The sequence below is a fragment of the Lissotriton helveticus genome, chromosome 2_2 (assembly GCF_964261635.1).
Source record: "Lissotriton helveticus chromosome 2_2, aLisHel1.1, whole genome shotgun sequence".
NCBI classification, from domain to species: Eukaryota; Metazoa; Chordata; class Amphibia; order Caudata; family Salamandridae; genus Lissotriton; species Lissotriton helveticus.
The window spans coordinates 169954621-169973859 of record NC_136060.1 but is presented as its reverse complement, the minus strand read 5'-3'; the positions used below and the strand labels follow the sequence as shown (position 1 = coordinate 169973859).

The window sequence follows — 19239 nt, the reverse complement described above, 5'->3', positions numbered from 1 at the left end:
GGACACTGAATTTTTCAGAGGAGATGGAGTACACTTGTCGTTCATGGGAATGGAGCTTCACCTGCTCCAGGTGAAGTTGGGGTTAGCCAAAGTCTTGGGGGTCGAGTAAACAGGGACTTTTCCCTTCCAGCTTTCAAGCGGCCTGGTAGGCGGGCGCGGGGGCAGAGTTAGGAGGGTATCTCCCCTCCTTACTGGGTGGTGGTGGGCTGAAAAGTTGCCAGAATTTACAGAAATGCATTGCATTTCAGGGCAGTTCAGGCTGAAGGGGAACGGGTAGGAAGTACATGTCTGGACGACATAGGAAGTAAAGGTTAGGTAGGAAGTTCAATGAGGTTCAAAGGGTAGTTGAGGTAGGAAAAGGAAATGGTTTTTAGAGGTCACACTCTCAGTTGAGCAGCTCTGATGCAAGTATGTTTTTCAATTTTGAAGATGTTATTGGGGAGGGTTAATTTGGGGGTGAGGGTAGTTTATCGTGGGTGAGTAAAGATGTATAGTGAAGATATAATTTTGTATGGCAAAGGCCCGGGTTGTTGCAATGTGCACCTGTTTCAATAAAGCGGCCTTTTTCACACAACCAAAGTGTGAGCGGTCTGTACGGCCCTCTCATCCCCAATGGGGTTTTGGGGGGGTAGCCAACCAGAGGGAAGTCTGCTCCCTGGGGTTTTGGGAAAGTGGTGTAGTCCAGGGGACTGCATGGCTAGTTTGGGCTTTCTTTGGGCTATGAAAGAACCCAACATCTTAAGGAACCCCCATTTTGGTTGCCAACCACCATTTTATCGTGGTAGCATGGTTGCGGTCAACCCTTTGCAGATTTTATTTATCCCCCACCCTCCCATCCCTTTCATTAGAGGTCAAAAAGAACAGATGGAGGGGTATTGTGTCCTTTTGTTTTCGGTTGTTTCCATTGGCACAGTTGCGCAAGGGAAACTATGTGTTCGGTTGTCTCTTGTTTCAGGTGCACTAGCGGTTGACTGAAGTTGCCAGGATTTACAGAAGTTTATTGTTTGTCAGCGCCAGTAAAGGCTGAAGGGAAATGGGTAGGAAGTTTGCACCTGGACGACATAGGAAGTTAAAGGCTAGGTAGGAAGTTCAATGAGGTTCAAAGGGTAGTTGAGGTAGGAAAACAGACCGGTTTTAAGAAGTCCCGCTCTCAGCTGAGCAGCTCTGCTGCAAATATGTTATTCAAGTTTGAAGATGTTATCGGTGGGAGGGTTAATTTAGTGGTGGGGGTAGTTTATCGTAGGTGAGTTAAGATGTATAGTGAAGATGTCGTTTTGCATGGCAAAGGCCCAGGTTATGTTGTAATGTGCACTTGTTTCAACAAAACAGCCTTTTCACACAATCCAAGTGTTAGTGGTCTGGGCTGCGCCCTCTTACCCACAATTTGGTTGAGCACTGTAACTCGATATGTTACATCAGCTTCTTTCTGAAGGATTTTTTAAAATGTCCTTAGTTTCATTTTGACAATTCTATAATATTGGAATGTAATCTCAGTAGAAAGTGATATGTGTCAATACACAGCGTACACCGAGCACAATATGATACAGATTCCTAGAATTGGGATCAATGCATTGATCGCCCATTGTAATATTTTGCTAAAGTATGAATTTATTTAATGATACAGAAAAGAAAATGGCAATATTATTATTTACTTGTTGATAGAAAGGTACAGCTTAATAATCAAACTTTTGTACTGGTGCCTCCATGGAACGTTTTTTTCAGATTGTTTTTCTTAAACAGCATTATCATCCTAAAAGTATGCAATGGGGCTTATGCCTACGTAATGTGGGAAAATATATTTTCATGAGTGATGTAATTTGAGATGTCATCAGTGATTTCACTGACCAGGTCATGAGTGATGTAATATACGAGGTAATAGGCGTTGCATTGCAGTGGCGCGAGTTATAGTTGACTCAGCTAACTAGAACTGCTGAATTTCACTGGTTTCATATGAGTGAAATGTCAGCCTAACTATACCGTCCCTGTAGCCTTTGGTTTTTTCAGTACATTTCTAAGGTTTTTCAAATGCTAATTCCTAACTATAACGTCCCTGTGACCTTTGATTTTTTTCCAGTGAATTTCTATGGTTTTTAAAGTAGTAATCATGTTTGCAGAGTAGTGGAGAAAGGGAGAGGGGCCTCGGACTAGCTCACAGGAATCCCACTGTGTAGGATTTACAGGGGATACCATGAGGGCTTCTTGGCTCCCATGATCCCTCTGGAGCCAAGGGGACTTCATCTCCCAACTAGTAGTGTACCAGGAGGCACGTTTGCAGAGTAGTGGAGAAAGGGGGCGTGCCTCTGGCAACTTCTCGCATGCAAAAAGATCAATTGATGGACAGAATGCAGAACAAAGTTATACATTCACCCCAGTACAGAGATCTGGGCCTAAATCCATCGTTTTTTTGCTCACCATGCCATTCCAGTTTGGACCCTGCCATATGCAAATCAGTCTTGACCCTGCGCCCAATGGGAACAGTCCATCCCGATCTGCCAGGCCAGGTCCTCCCTGGACTGGAAACAAGCATCCTAGGACCGGTTTCGGGCTTTCAGCCCTCATCAGCCTGGATACCGTGACTCCAGTGGCATGGAGAGCACGGGACCCACGTCTGGACAACTTCTCAGCAATTCTGCTGTGTGGAACTTACAGGAGGTAACAGGAGGGGTAGTTGGTCCCTAAGGACGTCACTGAGGATTACTACCCCTCCTATTACCTCCAGTAAGTCCCATACAACAGAATAGCTGAGATCTGATCGCAGGCCACACCCCTTTTTCCATCACTCTGCAAATGTGCCTCCTGGTGCACTACTAGTAGGGGATTTAGTCCCCTTGGCTGATGAGGGTCTTTGGGGGCCAACTAACCCTCCTGTTACCCCCAGTAAGTCCCATACAGCAGGATTGCTGTGATCTGTGTGGGGCTTACTGGAGGGAACAGGAGGTCTTCTTGGCCCCTAAGGATCCTCAGCATCCAAGGAGACTTCATCCCCCAACAAGGAGTGTGCCAGGAGGCAAATTTGAAGAGTAGTGGAGAAAAAGATCGGAACTATCGCTAGTTGCAGCTTTTTTTTTTTATAAATAATTTTTAGGAACGAGGTGTGGCATGGCCCCCCTTCTCTGGACCATGTTTGTCCCCAGGGACCCCATCCTTCGTCGCCTGATCCTTTTTTACATTTTTGTATTTAAAAAATGGGAGGGGGCCAATTTGTGGCTCCAGGGACCCCATCTTCCTGGGCCCAGCCTTTATTTTTAATTTGAAAGGGAGGGGGCGAAGGGCCCCAATCCCGGGCCATTGTCGGCCCCCGGGGACCCCATCCCCCAGGGTATACCCATTTGTAATATAAAAAAATAAATAAATAGGAGGGGGCGACAAGGCCCCCTTCCCGAGGCCCATTTCGCCCCCGGGGCCAGGCCTTGATTTATTTTTTTTGGCATGGGAGCGGGGCCATGCGGCCCACCTCTCCAGGCCGATATTGCCCAGAGGATCCCATCCCCGGTCTTGTTGGGGACCGTGGGGAATGCTGTCCTGCGGGAGCCAGCATTGCTTTGGACAGAGGGAGCTGGAAACATGCAGCTCCCTCTGTCCAAAAGCAATTCTACTCCGCTTTATGGAAGCAAGAGCATTTTTACTGCTCTTACTTCCATGAAGTGGACCAGAGTTTGCTATGGTTTGGCGGGAGCAGTGCTCCTGCTAAGCCACAGCAAACGGCAATGACCCCATGACATTGCTAGAGCTGGACCTGGTGGGGGCGGTTCTCAAGGACATCTATGGCTCCACGAGGGGAGCTGTGTGGTCCCTGCCAACAAATATTAAGGCACGGGGAGGTGGTGGTACCTGGGACTGCGGGAGCGCCATGTGCCTCCCCCCTGCATTTCAGTGTATTAGCCCCAGGGAGGTGGCAGCCCCTGAGACTGTGTGGGGGGGTGGAGCCCCCCATACATTATTTGTAAATATAGCCCCAGGGAGGAGGCGGTCTCCGGGAAGCAGGGGGGCCTTGCTACCACCCACATTCTAGTGAATCAGCTCCCTGTATCAGGGAGGTGGCGGTATCAGCCCCAGGGGACCTGCGCGGGTCCCCCATCATTATTATTTTTTATTGCCCCCAGGGACCTAAATTAAACAAAGCGAAGGAGCCTGAGCTTTGTTTAAAAAAACAAATGCCATTGGATTCCCAAATCCCCTCTTCTTTTTTAAAAGTCTTTTTTCTTGATACCAGGTTCAATCGAGCCATAAGTTGGCAGCCAACACTTCCTGGTTTGAAGTGTTGGCAGCCAATCAGATCTCAGGCATGGAATCTTGAGGGTTTGCGGATCCTTTGCACCCCTAGATATACAACTGGGAATTTCGTTAAATATTTCGGCAACTACTGAATGGATTTACACCATTTAAGAAAAACAGTGCTGTCTGGACCAAGAGCTACCATTTTGCCAAATTTGATGTAATTCCATTCAACAGTTCGGGCTGTAGTCGTGTCTAAAATTTCCTATGGAAATTAACATGGAGCAAATAAGTTTTGGGACCCCTTGAGTGGGTGTGTAAGTGGCCTAATAGGTGTGTGAGTGGTTGTGAGAGTGTATACATGGGTGTGTGAGTGCCTAAGTGTGTGTGTGTGTGTGTGGATCTCTGGGTCTCTGAGTCGGAGTGTGAGTGGCTGTATGGATGTGTAAGTAGGTGTGTGAGTGGGTCTGTGGGTGGGTGTATTTATTTTATTGGGATTTGAATCTGCATATTCTCACGGGGCGACGCTGAGCACCACGGCGGATTCGCGGATCAGCAGCGCCCAAAAACCCAATTTTTGGACAATTTATTGCCCATGAGGGGTCCCTCACAGACCCCTCTATCTGTCTCATTGGGTCAGGATTCCTCTATCCTGACCTCTTACATCCTAACATTTTAAACTCTAAAAAACACTGACATTGACAAGTTATAGTTATCTCAAGTAACTGTAACTCGTGCCCTAAGGTAACTGTAACTCGCCCCCCTGCCATGCAGTTTTCTCATCAATAATTTCACTGCAAATGTTAGGGCACGAGTTACTTGAGATAACTATAACTGCTGAATTGCAGTGGTTTTTAGAGCTCAAAACTTGATGTTGTTACTGAACATTACACCTAACAATAAAATTACTTTAACTTTTGGGTTTTTCAGTGAAATTCTAGGGTTTTTCTAATGTAAAGTAATATTTAATTACCATATGTAAATCCAAACACCCGCCACGCATGGCCGGGGAGTGTAACACTTTCACTCAGCCCCCGAGTCCTTCCCGGCTCGTCGCCAGACTCACCTATGAGCTGCGTTGCTTCGCCTCTTCTTGCCCCCTACGGTACGGTCTGGTCTTGGTTGGAAAGGTGGTGGTCCCAGAACAGGGTCCCTAATTCTGTGGACGGCTCAAAGACAGAGAGTCTCATCAATACGGTTGGCGTCCCGGGACTCAGAAACTACAACTCCCATGGGGCATAGCGGAAGTGGCCGAAAATGCCGGGAGCACGTGGGAAGTTGAACTGGATGAAAACGACCGGAAAAGGAGCCTGCCAGGGAACAAGAAGCTGCTGGTTATTCACTCATAGTGCAGCACCCACGCGCAGCGGATTTCCTGCCCAGACCTTTGTATTGTAAGGGTGCAGTTGCACCACTGTAGTCAGGAAACTCCTCAATACCGCTCTTTGCTTGGAAATAATCTATTTTGACATATGGGGGCATACAAACTACCTGAGACTGTGTGACTCAGCCATCAGTGATTGCTGGGTTGATATTCTGAAGCTAAAGTATTCTTGTTCACAACTCCTGTATGTGGGATACATTAAATCCTGCCACGATACCACAACTTGTTTAAGGTATATAGGCTCAGTGGTACTGGATTTGGTTGCTCATATGAATATGATTGACAATATACAAATACATATCATACAGGATAAAAAGGAGTATTTTAATGATTATTATTTGCTTTACATTTAACAGGGGGTTCAAGAGGCGGCCTTCTGCTCTTCTCCTGTGACGTGGAACAGTGTATGTGAACTGGTGTGTATGGTTTTTGGTACACAGTAATGTTAGACTCCATTGAGCGTATGTTTGGGCTACAAAATATATATACCTTTTGTGCATTTATCCCTTTCTTAGCGCAATATCTACCATTACTGTGCTATGATACAGAATTGTTGATTCCTTCCTTATGCCTAATGGATGCAGTGTTATTTGTTTTACAGGTATGAGCGTCTCACTTGCATAGATAAGAGACATAGTATATATAAATATATATATATATATATATTCACTGAAAAAAAATATATATATATATTCACTGAAAAAAACATAGGTTTCAGCCACGTTATAGTTAAGAATTAGCATTTAAAAAACCTTAGAAATTCACTGAAAAAACATAGGTTTCACATATGTTATAGTTAGGTGGACATTTCACTCATACACAACCATTGAAATTCCCCCGTTATAGTTAGTTCACCTAACTATAACTCGTGCGCCCGCAATGCACTGCTGATGACGTCACATATTACATCACTCATGACATGGCCAGTGACATCACTCATGACATCACTGATGACATCTCAAATGACAGTTTGCTATGGTAAACCCTACCATAGCAAACTACAGTGTCCCGGGGGTAGGCCCCCCCGGGACACTGAAGGAGCCGGGCCTGGGGGGTGGCGGTCCCCAGGGCCACCACAAGGCTCCAGGAGGGGGCCGTGCATTTAAAAGCCCCGGGGGGGATGGTCCCCGGGGCTGGGGGTGCCGTGAGCACTGCAGTGGGAACAGGTTTGACCAACTTTGTAGATTGTGACACTTCCTACCATTATTGTACCGTTCACAAAGGTCTTTAGTGATCTGTGGATCAATTACTTCAAGGCTGGGTTGCTGCAACTGCCTTCATGCGCGCCTACATGCCAATTACTTATGTCATTGACAGTGAGTCCATTTTGCAACAATTATACTCATCGTGGGACTGAGAAACACTGATCATTGACATCACTCCACTGGCTCCCAGTTAGAAATAGAATTTTCTTTACAATAACTTGCTAATATCTTTAAGTGTATGCAGAGTCTGGCACCACTTTACTTGGTGAGCCACATATCTCCATACCAGCCTACTGCAAATCTTCAGAGGCAAGATAAATAGCTACCCTATATCCCCTATGATGGCAGGGCAGATAGTCCATGAACTCTTTACGGACACCAGAACTGAGAAAACAAGGATAAAGTAGGCTTGGTAGGGAATGTATGTAGATAGTAGGAAAAGGGGTACAGGCCTTATTTGCAATGCAGTTAGTTTTTCATTTTATTGGACAACCACCAGAATCTTTGAAAGGCAAAGTGTATTAAGTCATGTGTGCCCTACTAACCATACACAATATCTGTTCCATGCCCCCTGCTAGTGTCTGAGGCCTATTAAAAAAATTTCACCCCAAAGGACCTGTTCGAAAATGGCAGTTCCTTAATTTCCAGCACCACCCCTGTTCTCCTGGGACTGGAGTGAAACTTGAAGGGTCCCAAGACTTTCACAGGAAGATGTGAAATACTGTTAGCGACAACTAACTTACCATACCTACCAAGTCTACCTACTGTCCTAGCCTACCATACCTACCCTACAACACATACCCTTCTATACCTAATTTACCATGTGAAATCTACCTCCGTTTCTGCATTGGGAACATCTTAAGCATACCCTGAGGGGTTGTTATTGTGAAAAAGGGTCGTTATGTTTTTGTTGAAATATTATTCTGCAATGGCTGCATGCTAGCAATTTTTAAATTCTGTATTTAAGCCAGAAGAACCCACACATATTAATAACTTTCTCACATCTTAACCTATTACATTAGAACACAAAATAATGTTTATGCAACATCTTACAAACAGGCACCAAACATAAAACTCAAAAAACATTCACAACGCGCTTTGCAATACCATAAAACAAATCACATTTTAACTCTTATACAACAATGACCCAGTACCTCAAACACAAAACTTTACAAAGCACGAATTCAGTTAAAAATTGCCGTTCTGGGGGCGTGGCCAGGCGCCAACGAAGATGGCCGCCTAGTTCCGTAGCTCCGCCGGGACGACTGCTGTCCCCGAAGAAATCCGCATTTAAATCCTGGCCGGAGCGCCCTCGGATAAGCGCACCGGCCCCCAGACCAGTTCCGCGGCTGATCCGCTTCTTGAACGGAGAGCGCACTCCCCGCAGAGGCGAAACGCCGCAGCGTTCGTCTCGCGGGCGGGCTTGTGGTAGCGGCTGGAGCCCGGACTCGGGGCTGCCCAAAATCGAGGCCCCGGCTTGCGGCCTACACCTCGGCGGCCGGAATCGGGCCTAATCCCCGTTACTACAGAGGGGGGTGGCCTCGAGCTGGACGCCGCCTGGCCGAGCATGGCTCCCGCACACGGGCACTGAGGGGGGGCGGAGAGCCCGACGCAGGTGCCGCGACAGCCTGAGTCTGCAGCGCTGCTTGCTGCCAAGTGACACCGACCCTCGTCCATATTCCGGAGGTGAGCGCCGGGCATTCGGGAAAGGCGCCGAAGCGCCGGCCGCTGTGAAGGGGAGCCCACCAACCCAGCTCACGGCCAGTCTTCCACACTTGCCGCCATCTGAGAGGGGGCCGATCGGCCTCAGGCCTCGCCGGGGGCGTTCTTGCAGGGCCCAGCCGGGCAGCTTACCGTGGAGGACTACATTCCCCAGCACGCTCTTGGACTGACTGCGTGACACGGCCTACCTGGACGGCCAAACTCATTTGCCGAGTGACACACGTGGGCCGGACGTCTACACCAGGCAGGAGCTGTGGGATCCCTCTGATGTGAAGGACAGTCTCCTGCACAACCGATACACGCCGGCCCGGGACAGGGGTGACCATCGCCGACTGTTGGCCACAGGAGACGGGGTCTTGATCCACCATGAGGCCCAAAGCGGTAGTCCAGACCCAAACGAACAAACTAGACAAATACGCGGTGGCTACAGGGCCCGCGCAGTCGGGAGCAAAGGGAGGAAGCACCTCGGACGCAACTGAACCCTCCCTGACGTCCATAATGGCCGCAATACAGACGCTCGGCACCACTCTGGAATCCAAGATGGACAAAGTTACGATTGAAGTCAATCTGCTGCGTACTGACCTGGGCAAGACCACCGAAAGATCCAAGGCCAACGAAACTGACATAGCGATGCTCCAGGCCTCCTCAAAGCAACTGGAAGGCCGGGTAAATGAACTTGTCCACCGACACCGGCTAATGGCTCTGAGACTCGAAGACCAGGAAGGGAGGGCCAGGCGCAGTAACATTCGCGTCGTAGGTGTGCCGGAGGATTCGGAGAAGCAAAGTACTGAGCTGTTCTTGGAGGACCTCATCCTGAACCATCTTCGGCCAAAGCGGCTCTCCAAGTTTTTCACCATCGAGAGGGCCCACCGGGCCCTGCTCCCCAAGCCCAAGCCTGGCGCTCCGACGCGCACGATCATCGCAAAAATACTGAATTACCGCGACCGGGATGCCATCCTCCAGGCGGCCAGACAGCATGGGGACCTGCGGTATGAGGGGACCACCATCAGATTTTTCCCCGACTTCACCTTGCAGGTCCAGCAGGAACGCCGCTCTTTCATGGGGGTGAAGGCAGCACTCAGAGAGCGAGGAATCAAATACATGATGTTCTTTCCCGCGAAGCTCAAGATCATATTTGGAGGGAAATCCCGCTTCTTCACCTCGCCGGAGGCGGTCCAGGAGTGGCTCGACGAGCAGGCGACGGAGACACCGACAATGCAGAATCGGGACGTCTGAAGGGAGCCTGGGGCCCCCTCCCCCGGGTCGGCGGACGGGGGAGCTGCAGGGGGCGAACAGAGCCAAAGGTCGTGGCGCTCCAGATCCAACAGTCCTCGCTGGGACTCCCCTCGAGACAATGCAGCACGGTGAGGCAGCGAACAGTACCTACCCGCCACTTGGCCATGACTGCGTTGGCGTCAACAGCGGTAAGACTCCTACACTGCTTTGGGGTGCGGGCACACCTGCCCATGATTGATGTAATACTGGGCTGAACGCCGCATTTCCATAGACTAAAGGGACTTACATGTCGGGGACACGGGAATGGCGGCTGGAGTTGGGACTGGCACACGTGCCTACTACCAGAGTTCCTCGGGGGGGAAGTGGTTTACTCTCTTCGGGGTGGGATGGGGTCGACAGGCGCTCTGCTAATTGGGGTTGTGGGTAGTTCGAAGCCTACGGAGCAGGGGGCAGGGTGGGGGGCTAGTTCACTGTGGGGGGGGGTTCTACGGGCCGGGAAAGGGATTGAGAAACAATGTTCCGCACACGATTATTCTGTTTGCTTCACATATTACTGTTGGGAGGGCAATTGGGGGAGGGGGAGTGTTTTATGGTCATGTGTAGTTCTTACTGTCGGACTTGGCCCGAGCGCCGGAAGGCGGCCACAGTTTACCTCACATAGTCACGGTTATGGCTAGACGCTGGGAAAAAAACCTCAAGATCCTGAGCTGGAATGTAAATGGGCTTGGAGATAAACTCAAACGCACCATAGTCCTCCAGTTCATTAGAAGGCACCAACCTGACGCAGTACTGCTGCAGGAAACTCACCTCCTGGGAAACACATGTCAGGCCCTCAATAGGTTGGGATACACCCTTGTAGTGCATGCGGGCTTCACGTCCGGCTCCAGGGGGGTGGGGATCTTGATACACCGGTCACTTCCCATTCATATCACAAACACTGAGTCAGACCCGCAGGGCCGCTTTGCAGTGCTGTCCGGCAGGTGGGAAGGGCAACACCTTAATCTACTGTCGGTTTATATCCCGCCAGGCCTCCAAACCCAATCTTACGCTGATCTGGGCAAATTGCTGCTTTCTCTTCCTCATGGTCGACTCGTGCTGGGGGGGGGACTACAATGCTGTTTCGTCGGGCACTTTAGACAGACACCCTCCCAGAGACACACCACAAGGGCAGCAATGGCTATCCACCTTTCTAGTAGCCTTCGGGCTTACCGATGCCTGGCGGCTGCGGCACCCGACTGACAAACAATACACCTTCTTCTCCGGTCCCCATGGCACATTCTCCAGACTGGACCACATCCTCACCCAACTAACCCAAGACATGACGGTACACGACGCGACGCACTTACCGTGCGGCATATCTGACCATTCACCTGTGCTCGCCCACTTCACGTTCGGGACTCGGCGAGAGGGCTGTATAGCGCCCATCAGCGCATGGCACCTTAAATCGGAGGAGACTAAGAAGGCGCTCACAAAAGCGATTACCCAGTACATCGATAGTAATGCGGGTTCAGTGGACTCCCCGGTCATCCTCTGGGAGGCCTTTAAAACAGTAATCAGGGGGGAGGCACTGTCGAACATAGCCGGGAAGCGGAGGGAGAAAGAGCGCCAGGTCACTGCGGTAGAAGCGGACCTGGAGGCCCTAGAAAAGGAGGCGAGTACAACTAGAGCGCCTGCTATTCACCATAGGCTTAGGCTCAAAACGGCTGAGTACAAAGAACTAGTCACGCAAGACGCTCAAAGGGCAGCCAGACACACGATGGGCAGGATATACGACCAGGGCGACAAGGCCGGGAAACTGATAGCGTGGCTGGAAAAAAAGCAACAGGCCACTAGAGTGGTCCCCGAAATCCTGACGGCTGAGGGGACGACGGTAACAGAACCCCGGGAGATAGTGGCGGAATTCGCGCGTCACTACAGGCAAGTGTACAGCCGGGTATCGGACCGCCCGGAAGAGGACTCTATGGCCCTCTTGGCGGACATCCACATGCCCTGTTTGTCAGAGACGGAAAGAGAATCCCTTGAGAGCCCGCTCGCTCCCTCAGAACTGCAGCGCGCAATCGTAGACTTACGCCCGGGCAAGGCCCTGGGGCCGAATGGCCTCCCGATCGAGCTCTACAAACTGCAACCAGACGCCCTCAGTAAGCGCCTTAAGCCCATGTTCGACGAAAGTCGGGAGAATGGCATCCTGCCCAAAGAACAGCGGCTGGCTACTATTGTGGCGATCCCTAAGGAGGGCAAACCTGGGGACCTGTGGGCCTCCTACAGGCCGATCTCGTTGATCAACGCAGAGCCGAAAATCCTTGCCAAAGCGCTCGCAAATAGACTCCAGCCGGTCCTGGCTACCCTGGTCCACCCGGACCAGTCAGGGTTCATGCCACGCCGTAATACGGCGCTCAACATCCGCCGCCTGCACGGGGTGCTCGGTCAGAGGCATAAACTGCAGGAGGACGCGGTGGTGGTCTCCCTCGACGCCACCATGGCATTCGACACCCTTGAATGGCCGTACATGATAGCAGTGCTGCGCAAACTGGGATTCGGTCCAAACTTCATTTCGTGGGTGCGTCTCCTCTACACCGAACCTCTGGCCCAGGTGGTAGTGAACGGAAAGGCGTTGGCAGTCTTCACCCTTGAGAGGGGGACCCGACAGGGATGCCCTCTCTCTCCCCTCCTGTTCGCGCTATCACTCGAGCCTCTCGCGGCCTGGATAAGGCAGGACGTATACCTTAGAGGTATAGCCTGGACGGAAGAATGGGAAGACAAGATATCCCTGTACGCCGACGACATCCTCCTGTACCTGTCCAAACCGCGTAGATCCATCCTGGCGGTGCTTGACATCCTCACCAGCTTCGGCCGGAACTCAGGGTTTAGAATAAACTGGAATAAGTCAAATCTATACGTGCTACGCGGGGACCCCCCGAGACTACCGGCCACCTGCCCCTTACAAGTGGCAACGGACGGCTTCACATACCTGGGAGTCTTTGTCTCCACTAACAAGACCTTGCTATATGAGCGCAACCTACTCCCTCCCCTCAGACGGCTCCAGCGGGAGGCGAAATCCTGGCAAACTCTTCCACTGTCATTGTTGGGCCGGGCGGCCCTATTTAAAATGGTGGCGTTGCCTAGATTTCTCTACGCGCTACAGAACTACCCGGACAAAGTGCCCAATGCGTACTTTGTGGCGGTGGAGGGGGCGCAACGTGAACTCCTGTGGGCGGGTACGCCCAGGATCGGACTACACAAACTCACACTAGGGTGGTACGATGGTGGGATCGCCCTTCCCGACATCCGAAAATACTACTGGGCAGCACACCTTGCAGCCATAAACCAAGGGACATACTGCAGTGGGGATGACCCCGGATACGGGATGGACAGGTGGCAGCTCCCTGGGGGGAACTACGAGGCTGCGCTCTACTCAAGGCCGAGGAGGTACCGACTTACCGGGCCGACCCAGCACTCAGTTCAAATTTGGCACACTGCTCACAAAAAGCTGGGATGGTCTAATGTCCTCACCATGTCCACGCCTCTGTGGGCCTCTGAAAAGCTGGGCACTCTGGGACGCACCAAAGGGTTCCGCGGCTGGGACCTGATAGGGATTTCGCACATTAGAGACCTCTGGGGTCCAAAGGGTGTCCACACGTTTGCGCACCTACGAGACACATACGACATGGCGCGCACTGAGTACTTCCGATACATACAGGTCCGACATTCACTACAAGCGAATATCCCACCAGACACCGCCTTGCCCCTAGCCTCTCCACTGGAGGATAGACTACTTGATGGGCACCTCCCAGAACACGCCATCTCCCTCACATATCGTAAATTAATTAACAACCCCCCTGACTCCTTACTTCCTCTTAGGGACAAATGGGTCACTGACGGGCTGGAGATAGATGAGGAGGAATGGTCTCACGCACTAGCCTCACCTAGGGAGGTAGCGATTTCGGCCCGACTAAGGCTAGTCCAACTAAAAATCCTCCATAGAGTCTACATTTCTTGCACTAGGCTGGCGGCGATGGGGAGGGGTGGAGATGGTCTCTGTAGAAGGGGTTGTGGCGGGAATGGCACCTTTTTCCACATACTATGGGAGTGTCCAAAGGTGCAAAGATACTGGAGGAAAGTGGTCCACTGTATGCAGGAGGTTATGGAGGTAGCACTTCGCCCTGAGGCCAAACGATGCCTCCTAAACATATGGGAACCCACGGACCTGTCTTCCAAAGGGAGGGTCTGGGTAACACTTGGACAGATGGTGGCAAAGAGAAACATAGCGAGACTCTGGGGAGCCCCTCATTCCCCGACACTGAGAGAGTGGCAGAGCGACATGGACTGGTGCATGCTGCAAGAAAAGACAGTCTACGAGACAAGAGGCTGCCCCCGCAAATGGAATGATATATGGTCCTGCTGGAATGAATTTAGAGGTAATATATGTGAACCCCCCCTGGCTACACAGGCTGGGCAGGAAGACATAGACTAAGATCCCTGACAAATGGGAATATCAGATGAATGTGTTTATTGCCACGGCGCTCGTGGCGCTGGTACTGTGCTGAGGAAGATGAAACTCACTGACCAGGAAAAAAAAAAAAAAGAAAAAAGAAAAAATTGCCGTTCTGGGGCACAAAGTCCTTCACTTCAATACTCCCAGGTACCTTGCACAAAAACTTGAACCATCCTGTGGTGTAAGAGCCTCAAGAAGCGCCACTAACTTCCTCTTGAAACCACTCATCCTTCATAAAAAATACCTCGTCACCGAGCCTTCTCCGGCGCTGCCCCAAAGATATAGAACTCTCTTCCACCGGAAGTATGCAGAATCTCTTCAACGCTTTCAAATTAGAAGCCAAATGATTCCTAATGAACAAATTCTTACCCTAAAAGGTATAGACTCACTTGCTCGTTGACAATGTTCCCACTATCATGGTACCTCCATTTGTTACGGATCCTCTTTACTGCACACTGTGACCCCCTCGTTGCCCGCTTACACCTGTTTATTGTGATCCCTCCTGGGCGCAATTGTCCTGCATTCCGCGACCATTCATGTTTTTTTTTCTCTCTGTACCTGATGTTGATATTGCATTTATGTTCTTCCTTCCATCATATTGTAAAGAGCTCTGATATCCTTCGGGATCTTGATCGCGCTATATAAATCTTTATAAATAAATAAATACTTAACAAGTTGAACTATAATTCAATCAGATTGAGCACTTACTAACACTTCAGCCCTATTTCAAACAAGTACCATCAAGGACATTTGGTCTCACTGTGCCATTGCTCTCAGGTCGCCACTATTGGCGTTATCAATTTCGGATGATTTGGAAAATGCATCACTATTGGTGATACCTACAGTGGTGGTCAGCCACCTTGAAATTGTATTTGCTATACTTTGAAGCAGGCAGTCACATTGCATATAGACACAATATTTCAACCATATTGAAGGTGCACAAATCCTATCAAAAAGAAGGAGAAGTTGCTTCTCTGATAGACCAAAACACGTCATATCAGTTGAGGAAGAGAAGAGAGCATCCAAAGATGCGGTAAGAACAGAAGGGGGCAACAGTTGACCTATCAGAGTGCATATCCCATCCCCTGACATTAACAGGTGCTATCATATATATTACGTTACTCCAACCAAATGAAACAGTATCTGGATCAAAATTAATTTGGTAGAGCTGCTTTGACTTGTATGGAAGTGTTGCTCTTACAGAAATCAAATATCCAAGGTCAGATAACGAAAGGACGTCAGAGGAGGACAGAACTCCTTTCCCTAAACTCTATAGCTTTTAATGTTCATTCCTTTAAATCTACCTTATATTCACTAAGAATGCTGTATAAACTCACAACATCATGTATATTTTGGGATTAACATGTAATATGTGTATTACATTTTGTCTGGCAATATCACAAGTGACACTGGACATGCATGTGCAGTGTCAAATGTTGATATTGCCAGACAAAATGTAATACACATGACTTTGTGAAGTGGCCCTAAAATATCAAACGCTCAAATAAAAGTGTGAGTGGGGATAGTCCTTTCTATTTGTACTAACTGTATATGAACATACAATGAATATCACGAAGTTAGATTTTCTGAGGCCAATTCATATAGGCATATATGAGTAAGTGAAGTAATGCTACAAGAGTACTAATTCACATTCTCATAAATGGCTTAATGAGTTTGCTCCTTTGTCTGCAATGTGCTAGTCTGAGGTATTAGGGCTTATTGGCATCTAGGCTCAGTCAAACTCCCAGCTGAACATAACATTCATGCCTGTTGTCCAAGCCCCATCTGCTTAGAATCTCAACTCTGTTCATAACTGATGCATCACTTCAAACATTATTTAGAGAAGGAGTCTACTTAAATCATAAAGACGCTGTGTTCTGGGAAGACAACTGATTACTGGAAAGATGTTGAAATGAGGTAACAAGTGTATGTTTAACCAATTTGAAAAATAATCTTTTGAAGAACGATAATGTTGCTCTGCACTTAAAAAGTATACAACTCAACATTACACTAATTAACAAAAGCAGGCTATATCAATGTTGATATATGTAATAATTAGATCATTAAATACCTCTGTTGGTTGGTCTGCAGTTGGTGGAATTACAAGCTGATTGTGGTACTGAAGGACGGTCTTCAAATGATCCAGAACAGTCTGGCAGGGCACTAAATAAAAATACATGAATGGTTCTGTATTAATGCACATCAGTTCATGAATCACAATTGCAAATTACGTAAATTTGCTCTTAACCTAACTGACTAGTCTACCACAAGAAGTGGTTTTCACCTGGGATAATGTTTTCCTAATCACAATGACCACTACAGTCTTTCTTTCTACTGCCATGGGGCTGATATATTTGTACAATAAATACCAACACTTGGGAAGACCGGGCAGGGTAATTTGAGAAAAATCATCAGGGAAATTGAATTGCCCCATTAAGTTACATTGATTTAGAGCACGTCATTTAGAGGGAGAAATGTAAAAGAGTTTCTTGCCTAAATCACTAATGTAGCAATTTGTCCTGTACTCAATTCCATTTTTGCTTATTTCTCAAAATGCTGTGCACTATACTTACACCTTCCCTCATCCTGTGAAAATGCAAAGAAGATGTGACGCAATGGTCTTATTATCTATTGTAATCATCAATAATCCATGTTTATTTTATTCATTATTTATTTTATTTTATTTTTGCCATTTGTAGAGCGCGCTGTAACCCTAGGGGCATCCTGGCGCTGAGAGAAAATCCGGACTGGAACGCTAGACAGATAGCTGGTACACAATTTAAGGCCTTGGGGAACGGTCTTTGGAGAAGAGCCAGGTTTTTACTTTCTTGCAGCAAATTCCGCGTGCTCCTAATGTCCAAGGGCATGCTGTTCCAAAGGTGGGCAGCTGCCACACTAAAGGCTCTACCTCCCATGGTTGCCCTCTTCGTCCTTGGTATTCTGACCAGATGGGCAGATGTAGATCGCAAGTTGCGATTAGGTGCGTACCAGTGAAATCTGTCTTGGACTGACTTTGGTCCTTGCCCATGGAGTGCCTTAAAAGTAACGCACAAGGATTTAAACAAAATCCTCTGTGCTACCGGAAGCCAATGAAGCTCCGCCAAAGCCTGTGTTGTCGAGGAGCGGCGTGAGCAACTCAGTGCAAGCTTGGCTGTAGTTGTCTGAACAATCTGCAGTCTGGCAATCAGGTATCCTGGGTATTCCAGAAGTAGAGCATTACAGTAGTCAAGACGGCTTAAAATAATGCTCCTGACCACTGCCGTTCTTGCCTGGACCGGCAGCAAGGGTAGTATTTTACGCAGTCCTCGGATAAGGGTGAAGCAAGTTCCCACTACTTTATTAACGTGGGTCTCCAAGCTCATTTTTTTATTTAGGCTGACCCCCAGATTGCGTACAGTGCTGACTGGTGCCAGTGGGCCATTTCCATTTTTTGGCCAAAAGTCATTTGGCAGTCCTCGAGAGATCTTACCCACTTTAAAATGAAGAATCTCTGTCTTTTCGCCGTTAAATTGGAGCGAGTAGTCTTTTAGCCAATTGGCCATTTCAGACAAACAGGCATGAAACCTTTCCAGCGAGTCTGCATGATCCCCGTCTAGGGACACAATAAGCTGGGTATCATCGGCGTAGTTAACCACGCTGATGTTATACATGTTGATGATTCCCAGCAGCAGTCGCAAGTACACGTTAAATAGTATTGGGCTGATGGACGACACCTGTGGGACTTCATATTCGTTTTTTATAAATTGAGATTGATAAGGAGGGAGCGCCACTGCTTGCCACCTGTCCGATAGGTAGGAGCGCATCCACCCCAGTGCCACCTCTGTCATTCCTAGGGATTCCAGTCTTGGCAGAAGAATGTCATGACTGACCGTATCAAATGCGGCGGACAGGTCCAGCAAAACCAAGGTTGCCGATTGTCCCCTGTCTGCCCGCAATCGGATATTGTCCAAGACGGTCACCAAGGCTGTCTCTGTTCCGTGGCCTGGTCTAAAGCCAAATTGCTCCTCCGCCAGTTTGTTGTTTTCCTCCAGAAAACGAGACAACGCCCTACTGACCAGACACTCTACTATCTTGGTCGGGTAAGGCAGGAGGGAGATGGGCCTGTAGTTCTTATAACTGCCTGGATCTATAGTGGGCTTCTTCAGCAGTGGCGTAATGATAGCCTGCTTCCAAGCAGTTGGAACCAGTCCATTACTGAGCGATTGGCAGGATATTTTATGCAGAACAGGAAACAGCTCGGCTCCGAGCTTCTTCAGTATTTTATGGGGGATGGGATCCAGAGGAGATCCCGATGAGATTCCCAAGGCTGTGTGTGTAAACTCCTCTTCCGACGGTATCGGGAAGCAATTCAAGGTGACCTTAGGAGTTGTTGCACAGATTTCCTTATCCCCGTTGTCACACCTTTTACCCTTCAGCTGGGCTGGCTGCCTAGGAGGGGTCGAAACTTTCAGCCCTTCCAAGATCATGCTGATTTTATCTTGGAAGAAGTGATTCAAGCTATCACATAGCTCCTGCGAGGGATTGATTTTACTATTAATAGAGGCGGGGTGAGTCATATCTCTCACAATCCTGAAGATATCTTTAGGTTTGTTTGTACTTTTCAGGATGGTGGAGGCGAAATACTCTGCCGTAGCCGTAGCATTTCATTTTTGTATTTTATTAAAGCGAGCCTCCAGCTGGCTTTCTCTCTCTCTCCATAGATCTTCCTCCACTGTCTTTCGGCCATTTTACAGGCCAGCTTCAGGTTTCTAAGGTTTTCCGAGTACCAGGGGGCTGAGGGATTCCCTCTCTTTTGTAATATCTTTTAAAGGGGCGAGTTGGTCGATCCTCCTGGAAAGCTGTTCGCAGAGAGCATTGTAGTTCTCTGTGGCTTGTTTTTCAGCGTTAACCAGGGGTCCTAGATGGAACAAGGGGCCAGTTTTTGCCTTTCTCAGCAGGTTTTTCCAATCTCTCCCATGGAAAGTCCTTATAAGCCCCTTGGCAGG

The 19239-nt window shown here is 48.8% G+C and overlaps 1 protein-coding gene across 1 annotated transcript in view; it reads right to left on the bottom strand.

Moving 5' to 3' along the window:
- BEND4 (BEN domain containing 4) overlaps positions 1-19239 on the bottom strand; it is a 431660-nt gene that overhangs the window by 164501 nt on the left and 247920 nt on the right. The window contains exon 3 of the mRNA XM_078678968.1: positions 16326-16417. Within this exon, the coding sequence (XP_078535094.1) occupies positions 16326-16417 (92 nt within the window). The remainder of the gene's footprint in view (positions 1-16325; positions 16418-19239) is intronic.